Source organism: Alligator mississippiensis, chromosome 10 (genome assembly GCF_030867095.1).
Source record: "Alligator mississippiensis isolate rAllMis1 chromosome 10, rAllMis1, whole genome shotgun sequence".
Classification (NCBI taxonomy): Eukaryota; Metazoa; Chordata; order Crocodylia; family Alligatoridae; genus Alligator; species Alligator mississippiensis.
This window is the reverse complement of record NC_081833.1, coordinates 43,981,327-43,993,728: the sequence shown is the minus strand read 5'-3', so window position 1 is coordinate 43,993,728 and position 12,402 is coordinate 43,981,327. Positions and strand designations below refer to the sequence as shown.

General features: G+C 40.4%; 1 protein-coding gene across 1 annotated transcript in view; it reads right to left on the bottom strand.

Annotated features, from left to right (window-relative positions):
• The window catches only part of SLC7A6 (solute carrier family 7 member 6), a 51,255-nt gene that overhangs the window by 8,812 nt on the left and 30,041 nt on the right, over positions 1–12,402 (bottom strand). Inside the window, exon 6 of the mRNA XM_006258159.4 lies at positions 11,433–11,556. Within this exon, the coding sequence (XP_006258221.1) occupies positions 11,433–11,556 (124 nt within the window). The remainder of the gene's footprint in view (positions 1–11,432; positions 11,557–12,402) is intronic.

Below are 12,402 nucleotides of genomic sequence, written 5' to 3'. Positions count from 1 at the left end.
GCACAAACTGACACCAAAAAGTTGTAAGTTATGTAAGTCACTTTATGTAGGTAAAATTTGGCTATTAGTAAAATACCATTTTTCCCCTGAAGTCTTTAGCAAAACTTGTATGTAGCAGTATAAACCCCTCCTTACTGAACACCATTAGCAGAGGAGAAGTAAAAAGAGTTGAGCATCTTCTCCTTTCATGTTAGAGGAAAAAACTTTGAAGCCTCTTGTTCACTTATGCTGCCTTATATATTACAACGTTTACCAAATTAAATGCTTGCCAAAAGTCTTCAGCTTCAAACAGAAATCTGGGGCTCAGCATGCTGGCTTTATATTGTCAGCTTCTTATTGCAACATAACAACACAGATCCTTTGAGTGGGAAGTACAAGAGCAGGGCAGATGTTAATATCAAAAAACAAATTAAAAACAGTGCAACTACCTACAGTCTCAAAAGGGAAGTTTCTGTACAGAGAGATTCTACACTTGAACCTTTTGTCATCCAAAGCTGAACAACCATCTGCCGAATCTCCTTTTGTGCAGAAGCATACCATGGGTTCATTCCTCCTCCACTGTATTTGGGGTTTTCTGCTATAACTTAATTTCATTTCTTCCCATTAACGCTTCACCAAACACATACACATTAATATGAAGTCATTCATAATGAAAACAGACCCTGTAAACTGAAAAAGCAATAGCACACAGCAGTGGCTTTCAAAAGGTATACTGAGAAACCCTGGGGTTCCACAATAGGACATCAGGGGTTCTACAAAAAGACCGGGGGTAATGGGAAAGCAGGCTGGGAGGTGGTAGGTCACCGTTGCTGGGCTGGGTCGCCTGGCTCCATGTTACTCTAGGATAGAGGTTCCACAGCAAAATAAATTATATAAAAGGGGTCATTAGGGCTATCTCCTCAAAAGGAGAAGAGAATTCTATTCTCTAAAAATGGAAATATGATGCTGTATCAAAGAAAGAGATGCTATTTACGAATATATACAATCTAGCCTCGGAGAACTACTAAGAAAGCTTGCCAGTTTAGGATGATGAGTCTATTTAGTTAGCTGTCTTTTAACTATGATTTATATAAATGTACATTTTTCCTTATCTATTGCTCTGAAATCAGAACAGTTGTCCAGAGTAAGGAAGATTAACAGAGCACAAAAAAAGAATGGAAAGACAAAGACATATGTAAGGTTAAAAAAATTTAACACTACAAAAATTGAACTATGTGCAGCTGGGGGTTACATATTTAACAACAGCTGTAAGACATACGAATAGCATTCTACAGCCTGAATTGCCCAACTCAGTTCTTATTAATTGACAAAGAAAATGCACCTGCAGGTTATTCTATACAGATTTTTGCAACCCCACAAGGGTATTCAGTGAATTCCACAGTGCTTCTCTCAAATCTGTGCCCCTTCTGCATCTCTGGCAAAAGAAGTCCTGAGAAATAGATCTCCCAAAGAAGAATATGACTCCAAATTCATAGATTCATAGATATTAGGGTCGGAAGGGACCTCAATAGATCGAGTCCGACCCCCTGCATAGGCAGGAAAGAGTGCTGGGTTTAGATGACCCCAGCTAGATGCCTATCTAACCTCCTCTTGAAGACCCCCAGGGTAGGGGAGAGCACCACCTCCCTTGGGAGCCAATTCCAGACTTTGGCCACTCTAACTGTGGTTCTTCCTAATGTCTAGTCTAAATCTGCTCTCTGCTAGCTTATGGCCGTTATTTCTTGTAACCCACAGGGATGCCTTGGTGAGTAAAGCCTCACCAATTCCCTTCTGTGCCCCCATGATGAACTTATAGGCAGCCACGAGGTCGCCCCTCAACCTTCTCTTGCGGAGGCTGAAGAGGTCCAGGTGCCCTAGTCTCTCCTCATAGGGCTTGGCCTGCAAGCCCTTAACCATACGAATGGCCCTTCTCTGGCCCCTCTCCAGGTTATCTGGTGAAATTTTGAAAAGTTCTTTAGAACAAAGAACGAGTGTTAAAAGATGACATTTCTTATAAACACTGTAATTCTTTTCTCTGAAATACTATAAAGTCTGGATTGTCTGACTTAGGAGTCTAGAGAGCAAGTTAAATTGTTTATTAAGATTCATGAACAAAATACTGGTAAAAAGCAAACGTGGTGCATAGCTTATATGCAGAACCCACTGCATATAAGCTATTATGATATAAGATATTATTAAGTCAAGTAGTTTCGTAAGGTTGAATAGAAGATTAGGTATTTATATGGATAAAGATTAACAGCTAAAGTAAATTGAAGAAAAAAGAAGTTAAAAAGGATGTAGTCTGATGCTTCAGGATGGAAGTCAACAGAGTGCAGTTAGGAATAAATTTTATCCCATTGACAAGCCAGTCTACTACTCCTTTAGGAGTTTTTCACCCTCGCCTGAAACATGTAATACTGGGCAAATACTTCTAGGGGACTTGCCTTGGGCAGACTGTTAATTCTTTTCAGCAAGTCCAATCTTATTTTTCTAAGAAGAAATTAATGTTTCATATATCTTAGAAAGCAGCTACTGCTTAACATGGGACACTGAAGTCTAGAAAAGGTTCAGGCAAAGTTATATCACTATCAGTAATGATACTTTAAAGATAAAGGTATAATGGATTTAATTATGTTAGATAAGGTGTTGAGGCTTATAAGATGATGTAGAAACACTGAACTGGCTCATAAAGCCAGGCAATTAGTTTTTACCTTTTGTAAACCCATACCTACTTTGAAAGAAGCCTCAAGTAAATATATAATTACTCAACCCATTACACAGATATACTTTTCTAGAACTGTGGCCAGTATTCTGCACAGAAAACAAAAACAGACAAATAAAACCAAAGAGTAAAAAAAAATGTGGTTCACTTAGAAGGGAGAAGCTAAGTAGATTGGTAATCATTTTATGGGTGAAGGGACCAGGGATTAGCCCCCCTGGTTTGATTAGTCTTCTACTTTAAGATATTTCAGCCAAATGAAGCTGTTTAAACTTGTGAGCCACTTGAACTTTCTGGTTAAATATACATTTCTGGTGAAACTAGCAAAGCAGGGAAAGCAGGAATAGAGGGCACCTACAAAGTGTGTTTTACAGTAATAATTTACAATAATTCTCAAAAGTTTGTGTGTTCTCCCAAGATAAAAAAATGCACATTCATAATTGCAAGTTCGTAATGCATATTTATAAATCCTCCAACCATTCCCACCTACCATTTCTGATGCAAGTCATTCTATGTGTCAACAGATGTCATATCCAAGACTGTCCTGTATTTTCCTTTAATTAATGGCAAAAAGTATCTTTGCATGGTGTTAATCATCTCAGGACATTTTGATGAGGTATAAGAAATGAGGGACAACAAATATGACCACCAAAAGGATTAAACTATACAAGGGGAGTTATTTTCCAGCAGTAAGAAGATGCAGAGAATTACTAGAACAAAGATCAAATCAAGGCCATAACACCAAGTGCAATGGAATATGGAAAAAAAGGTTAGTGACTGCTTTCCATTATAGACATGTTTACTTATATATAGATCCTCCATAGGTAAATACAAGTCATGGAGCTCAAATGAAAGCCTGATAAATTCCACTTTCTCTGTTACTACCACTGGTGAACAGTCAGGTTTGTTTCTAAAAACATGCGCAGCAGGGACGACAAAGGAGAGAATGGAGCATTTGTGGGAATACATGGAAGGCGACCAAAGGGCCTACCTGCAGGCAGCTATTAGAGAAGCATTTAGTCCGCCATAACAGGAGAAAGCCACCACTATGGGGATGGTCCATTTCATGAAGCTCAGGGCTTCTTCTGAGAAAGTCTGAAGAGCAAGAAGCATTAAGAGATTATAAATGTTCATTCTTACTCTAGTCTGACAAGTCCTGTAGTCTTGTCCTGAACTATAATCATTTCTGCAACCAGGAAACAGTTAAAAAAAGTTATAAAGAACTTAATTACAGATAAAATCTAACAGTGGCCCAGATATATACACACACACACACTGTATGTAGGCACACATTTGGAATTTTCCCCAACAGCAACTTTTTCTGAAATCAGCAACCAGAAGTAATTATCAAAGAGCCGGGGGGAGGGGGTCAATAGTTTCCAACATGCATGTTTCAGCTGAATTGACTGTTCCTTTTTGGCTCCCAAAAGAACGATTAAAAGATTGACTGTTTAGAATTTCTACTTCATTTCAAGTTACAGAAGCCTGATATACTAAAATTATGTTTTTCTGAAGTAACAGTTCTGAACAGGAAGCAAGGAAAACTCCCACAAATAAAATGTTGCCACAATACACAGGATGGTTTTCTACCTTTAGGATCTAGCCCGCATCCAATTAGTCAAGTTTACAGTGCTGTAAGACAGAGCCACATTTATTTTTAGGAACCACAATGGGAAATCTGTCTTCTGCTTTAGTTTGAGCTAACAGGATAGCAAGCAACACCATACCTTGACAGCTGATGCAGTAAAAGATGCAATACAGACAATGTACTAAAGCAACACTGATCTCAAAGGACAAATGGAAACCAGGCTTTCCTGAATTAAGAACAGCAAAAAGATCCTGCCTTGCATAAGAAAGACTTAAGAACTTTGCAATGCCAAAAGCTCATTAAAAATTCTCATCCATTCTTCTAGTTTTATTTTATAGAAGTGCCCTCCTCACCAATCTATCCAGAAGTGGCAGGACTAACATCCATTATGGAGATGGGAGACTTTTATATTCTTCATTATGAAAACATTAAAATCTAAAAGTGCAAAAATGTGTAGTCCTCCCAGGCTGAAACACCTGTTAGCAACAAAAAAACCCCATATCAGCAGAGACTGAACCCCTCCTTTTGTCCCCCCCATAATACCTTTCATGCTGGTTCATTTAGGACCAGCAGTCCATCTTCTAACCTTGCAGAGAGTGTCCCCTTGATGGCCCAGCACAACACAAGCTGGTCCACATTTCGTTTCAGAGTTACTATCTTGGCCTGGCCCAGAAGAACATTGACCAGGCAGATCACACTTTGCTCTGCCATAGTCTTGGTGGTGGGGGACAGAGAAAGAGAGATAATGGGGGAGGGTTTGGAAGTAAGAACTGTGAACTGCTTTCACTATTTTTCCTTTCAGACCTGTACTTTACTGTAGAAAACAGTCTCAAAGAAACTGTATGATGTAGGATAACAGCAGCGAGCAGGAAAGCTTGACGTGCAGAAATAAAAATAAAAGCCTAATGCTGAGAATGTAAAGTATTTATGGCTGTAATGGCTTAGAACACATTAATGGCTTAGAAGGGACCAAATACTCTTCAGTTTCTTCTCAACCATGGAATCCTAGGCAAGTAGGGCTCCTATGCAGAAGGAATGGAAGGTGGGTTATGGAATGTCTGTATGGGCAACACATCCTAAATAATTCCTGTTACTGTACAGGTACATATGCTCTTAAGTGATCCATAAGCACATTCCAAAGCAGTAGACCAATTCAACTGAAGAAAGAAATCATGGCATTTCAGGTGTACAGTGACTGGGAACACTGCTTTGCTGAATGCAACATCTGACCTAAAGGCCTTTAAGAATCTTAAAGCTCCATCTTTACTCCCCACTATCGAGGAATAACGCTGTATAGCTCCTGGAAAGATTGCTATTACCCAAGGACAGCCAACAACTGCTTTTTCATTTAAAATTATCATTCCTGAGAAAGGAGAATCCTGACTGAAATGAGAAGCCAGATCACTTATCATAACAAGTCAACCTAGCTATAAAACCATAAAGGGGAAACTGAAGAGTGGCCAAGCCTAGAATTGGTGTGGTAAGCATACCTTCCTTGTTAGAAGCAGACGCAGACATAAACCTCAAACTCTTGGAGAACATGACTGCCCTATTCAGAGGCAAGAATCCTGAGAATGCAAGAACTTCTGAAACTAGAATTCAACCCTAGATGAGCTGCAGCGCACCAGAAGATCCAGATAATTTGACAAAGACTCAGAACAGCCTCTTGACACCATGTGATTGGAACACTTTCCTCCACAGAAAGCTACACTGCCATATTTTATTTGCAAAAAATAAAAACATTCATCCATTTTCATCCATCTGCAAAAGCAAAAGGCATCTAATCAAAGTATAAACTTTTTTTTTTGTAGTTTGACTTTTCCTTACTACTAGAAAAATGTTTAAAATTCATACATTATACTACCTATCCTGAAACCAAATCCTGATATATTAGAGTACTGGGCTATGAGTCCAAGATACAGGTGGGTTCTTTTTTCTGACATGCTCGAACAGAGGTCCTGAAACCATGAAGTGGAAACCTGTAGAGGCAATACCATGAAGAAAACCCCAAGTACATACTTGGAATCTTGCAGTAAGACAAGGCCCTGATTACTAGAGGTGCACCAATGCATGAGTTCGTATCATATCAGCACCAATAACAGCAATACTGACATTATTGGCAATCGGCTTTTTTTGACTGATGTGGCCAGCAATTTCACTGATAAATGCTGTGTACATGCGTGCAGCCCAGCAGCTTGGACAGTACTGTCCAGCTGGTAAGTCTGTGGGGGAAAAAAGGATGGGGGGAGGGATACAGTGTGGCTGGGTGGGGCAGGGCAGAGCAGGGCACGAGACAGAGTCACAAGTGGCTCATCTGGGGGTGCGACTCCCCACACTGGCACACCCTGGAGGAGGCACAGAGGGGCATGTGCCCCCTGGATCAGTGCAGGGAGGGGGCAGGCTGCTGCTGCAGGCAGGGGTTGGGGCAGTGCCAGGCTCTTCTCAGCAAATGGACTGGGTTGGGTCTGCACACAGAGTCGGCAGCAGTGGTGCTGGAAGGGGGGAGTGCGCTACAGGGTGGGCTCTAGCCACCCCAAAATCTGCCATAGCCCCCCCTGAACCTTCCCTCCCAGCATCGCCACCAATGTCAAATGTGAAAAGGACCTTTTGTGAATTAGGTCTGTAGCAACATCAACTGAATAGGGACCCACTTAATTTGCTATTTTGCAGAAACCGCAAAATCCACAATTGTCCACAAATGTCCCCCCACCTGTCCTACCTCTCTGCCAATCAGCAGCGAGGGCCAGGGCTGCCAGGAACATGTGAGAAATTGGCTCTTTGAGCTGTGACCAACCCACAAAAATTCCTTTGTCTGGCTGAAAATTAAGTAGGTCCCTACCAACAAAGCCTCTCTTTCAGCTCCTCGTTACTTGTAGAGTGATGGATTCCTAGAATGGTGATGTATACAGATACAACCTCCAGCTAGTATATCTGACAGGTAGTCCTTCACTTCCTGATGACTGCTGAAAAGAGGGAAAATAGTTTACCATTCCACCCAAAACCTCACAGCTAAGGTGCACTGGGGAAAGCTACTCTACTCCTACCTTCAGTTTTTTGGTCTTCCATCCCAGCGTGAATAATGCTAGTGGCCACCTCAGGTATCACTTATACTTTCCCTAAGTAGCAACAGAACAAGACTAACATTAGCAGTTTCACTAGTGCCCAAAAGATTCTGAATAGCAGTCAACTGACTAAAGCCTTATCCATCTGCATTTATGAAAGGGCTTCGCAAAGCAGCTTGAAGCATGAACACTCAGTTTTGCCAGAAAGGGTATCACAGAGCACCCAGCTGCTGTGAGATCTTTTGAAGGGTGCTACAAGGTGTAAGGCTCATCGCTGACTAGCTGCTACCCTGCCCCCACTACAAGGAGGTACACACTGTAATAAATTAGTTTTTTAAATGAGTGCTGCTCAATCTTCTTTGAGGAGAAACGGTGTAAAAATAAAGTTAGAATCCATCTTCCAAGTCATAGTTAGAAAGCTGTGGTACATTATTTTTACAAAAGTTAGCACCAGAAGGTTTGACGGAGGAGAATACAAGTCAGTTTTATTTTTAGTTTTGCTCTGAACAGAAAGATGAGAGAATGAGGAAGATAACTTCAAGTTACTGGAAATCACCATCACGAAAGTTGCTAATTTTTTTTTATTGCCAATATTGGGGAATGAATATTCATGAAGACTTAGCTCCACTTAATAAAACACTGATCCTAAACCAAGTTTAATTTATCTTTGTTTAGAGCTTGTTGTTTGATTGCTTGAAGTTGTTTTATGCATTTTACATCTTTTTTTATAAATTGCAATGTCACAAATTTTTACTTCTGTACCTTCTACCAACCTGGGTGGATAAAATTGATTTAAAAAATAAAAATCATTGTAAAGCATTATTTATAAAGTATAACAACCCAGGATAAAGCCTTAAAATTATACAATCTACCAAATATTTACTTAAATATTTTTAAAGCAGTGTACCTTTGCTGTACAAGTTAAGAAAAAAAAACCCCACTGAACTAATGCAAGTCCCTAGTTAAACACCTGAAACCAGTTTGCTGAAATGCCTAACTAGGCTTTTGACATATTGATGTCTTCTGCAGGTGCAGAGAGAATACTCATTTACTTTTAGTTAACTAATTCATGCTAGGTTAAGAAACCAATTGGGAATTGATAGATGTTTCTTTTTCTCTTCCAAGTCATGAATCAAAATGAAGTAAGAAAATATAAGATCCTTTTGTTCACACAAGAGCTATAGTGACTAGCAGGGATATGGGTTTTCCATTTCCCATGGAGAAGAGAGGAAAATAGTGGATTTTCCTTTTTACCAGAGAAAAATGAGGGTTTTTCATTTTAATAGGGAAACTCTTTTGCAAAGAGCTCTCTGCAGGATGGCAGATTTCCAGCCTGCAAGGGGCTGGCAGGAACAGGAGCAAGGCAGTCAGGCAGGGTGCGTAGAGCAGCTCATGCAGGTAAGCGGGACTGGGTGTGTGAATAGAGGCCCCCATAGGGAGGGAGTTGGGCAGGGCTGGGGTTGTTGCCCAGCCGGGCAGTGTGTGGGGCTTGGAGCCTGGGACTGCAATGTACGGTTGCAGAGCCGTAGCGGGGGGGGCAACTGCCTCCCTGCCACTGCACGTGCTTCCGGAGCAAAGAGAGGAGAGCACATGCATGTGGCAAGTGTGGGCTGCGTGCTGCAGTCTTAGGCTCCCTGCCCTGCTGCCCTCTTCTAGGGCCTCCACAGCCCAGCAGGTAGGACCTGGCACGCAGGGCAGAGTAGGGTGGGTGGGGGAAGCTCCTTGCCGCTGTGAGCCCTACACTGCCCTAGCATGGTGTCCCCTGCCCACCCTGGAGCAGTGGGGTTGTGCCCCTCACTGCTGTGGGGCAGACAAGGGGAATATTGCCAGGGCGGCATGCGGCTTGCAGCAACCACAATGAGCTTCCCCACCAACCCTGCCATGCCAGGTCGTGCCTGCTGGGCTGCAGTGGCCTAGGCGGAGGGAAGCAGGGTGGGAACCTGAGCATGCAGCCTGTGCCTGCCCCACACACATATCTGTGGGGCACACAGCAGTGGGGAGCCGGCCCTCCCCCTCCCCCAGATGAGCCACCTATGGCCTCGTCTTGCTCCCTGCGGGGGCTCTGCAGCCGCGCATTGTGGCCCCGGGCCCCAAGCACCACCCAGCTGGGCAGCAGCCCTAGCCGTGCCCAGCTAACTTCCTCTCTACAGGGGCCTCAATCCCCCTCTGCACCCCCCCTTACCTGCAGGAGCTGCTGTCTGGGCAGCCTGGGGCCACATGCATGCACATGGTGTCCCCTGCCTGACTGCCCTCCTCCCACTCCCTCCCAGCTCCCTGCAGGCTGAAACTCTGGAACTCTGCCAACCTGTAGGGAGCTCATTACAAAACTGCAAAATCTGCAGTTTCCTCTGGTAAAACGAGAAATCCGCGTTTGCCTCCAGTAAAAATGTAAAATCACGGTTTACTCCAGTTTTCTATGGGAAATAGAAAAACTGGACTCATGATGATGTAATACCCCAAATCAAATACCAAAATATATAGGTACTTAGAATTTATTTTACTATAGTGATTGAGGCACTAATAGGCTTCCAAACTGCTTTAAAATTGTAAATACATCAATAAAACATTGTGTTCAATTGATACCTATATACACACACATATACATACACACACACACCCATACCTATATACACATACACACACACACCCATACCTACATACACATACCTACGCACACACACACCCATACCTATATACACATACCTACACACACACACATATTAGTGGCATTTCATTTTAATTACCGAATTTGGCGTTTTAATCGGAGAATTTGCGATTTTTTTTTTTAATCAAGGAAAACAAGGATCCCTGGTGATTAGTAACAGTCTGGTTATTTACTAACTGTAGACAGTGCTTTGTTTAATCAATCAGTTTTACACACAAAGCATGTTTGAATAAGCTACTTTTTTTTCTTATATACTTGCACATTTAAAGTAATTTGCACATGGTAACTGAAATCAAATTTGCAGCTGTCGCTTGACAAATCATGGGTAAAAAAAAATCATAATTTAGTAAATAAAGAGTGAAAAACATACAAAATAGGAATCTGAATAAATGTGTGCTAATCTATATAAATACTTAAAATAAATGTGTATGGATGTAGCATATCAACCTGGTTAGCAAATAGCACAGAACTATGCCAAATAAAGATTTCATTTTCTTTAGGAAAATAACCAAAAAACATACAAACACTAAAGATTTATACTGATTATTTAAAAAAAGATTTATTCTACCTTACTTATCGTGATTTAAAATAATCAATTTGCAATCATAATTTTATTTGGATAAATCCAATTTACCTCTAGCTAAATGATCAAAATACAGAAAAAGATGTAAAATTATATTATAAAGCTATATTATATGAATTAATTAATACAATTTATTGATTTGTATACAAATGAGTCCCAGATAATCCAAATTCAAACACTACTTTTCATTTGGGATATAGACCTCTTCTTCTTTTTTTTAACCTCATGTAAAACAGGGAATAATAGAAATCAGTAAAAATTTAGGATGGAAAAAGTATACTGAAGTGATGCATCTCTTCTTGTGGTAAACTGTAACTCCAAATTCAATCTGCCTAAACTGCAACACATCAATCTATAAACAGGTTATAGAGCTACTTGAAATTGAAGACAGATTAAGTAATGGTTCAATATAGCATCTTTCAGCATGCTATTTCAACTTGTTAGGCTGTAGAGTGAGAACAAATAAAGGAAAAATTAATTATGTATTAATCATTCCCACTGCCATCTTTCAAACACCTCTGTAAGTGGAAGCCTAGTTAGAATCCTTATGAAAAATATTAATGGCTTGGATTCTGTCAACTGGTTTTAATTAGCTTGTTAAATTATATTATACATGAAACTAATATGCTATGTCCATTAAAAGCATTCCCATTTCAGACTTGATTCAGGGATTTAGGACAAATTAAATTATGCACATGGTCTGTTTTAGGTTTATGGGAAATGAACATTGCACAGGACAGTCACAATCAATTTGAGATTGTATATTCACAAAATGATAATGTGTCACTAAAATTTGAAGAGTAGCAATATAGCAGTATGGTATATGTTTGACTTACCACTGCCACAGCATCACTAGAAAGAACAGCATTAATATCCAGCACCGTATAGTAAGCTATGTTGGTCATAATATAGATAACTGTCACAATTGGCATAGAAACGGCAATAGCTAGTGGCAAGTTCCTGATAAAACAAAAATAGGGAAAAAAACTAAATTAATGATAACATTGTCTTTTTAATTACCAACTTTACCTCTAAAAGGCTTTGGAAGCCCTAAGTGCTCAGACTGGTTGACACAGACAGTCTTCTAGCCCTAGGTTACCTTTTTTAAAGTACTTTTTGGTAATACAACTCTATATTCTAGTGCGTTGCTATCAGCTTCCTAAAAAACAGACAGTGTTAGTCATTTTGAGAGGAGATTATAAAGGAGAAGCGCATTCAGTTTGACTGCCTCTGTATAATGTTTACAACTAGGGTTAAGCCTTGATTGATAGTTGCTAAGCTTAACCACACTTACTGGATTTTCTGAAATGCATTGTGAAGCACTACATAACAACAAAAAGGGTAAATACCAGTGAAGCCAGTTTGTTCATAGGCTATATGAACTACTCTGTGGTCCCTCCCTGCAGTAGTATTTGCAGGTCAACAGGGCTCAGAGTGGTGCAGAAGTCAGAATTCATTAAAGTTGTGTTTTCAGCACAATTTTTCTTCAAATGGCTGCAAATTACTTGTGAGTAAAATTCACTATTTGTATTTTCTGTATTTCACACCAATCTTAGGAGCACTTGTGGTAAAGCTAGTAGCCTCAGAACAGAGAGGTTGTTGGAAATCCAGTTTTCAAAGCCATACATACCACACTATTCTGAGATCTGTTGGGAACATGATAACACAGTTACTGAAATTACTCCACCACTTCATAGGTAACTACTTCTGGACAACGCTCAATTACTTATTCTTCTCAAAGCTTATAGGTATTGTTTTTTGTCTCCACATTAAGAGATTCTGGTCTAATTCCAGATAAAGCAGTTG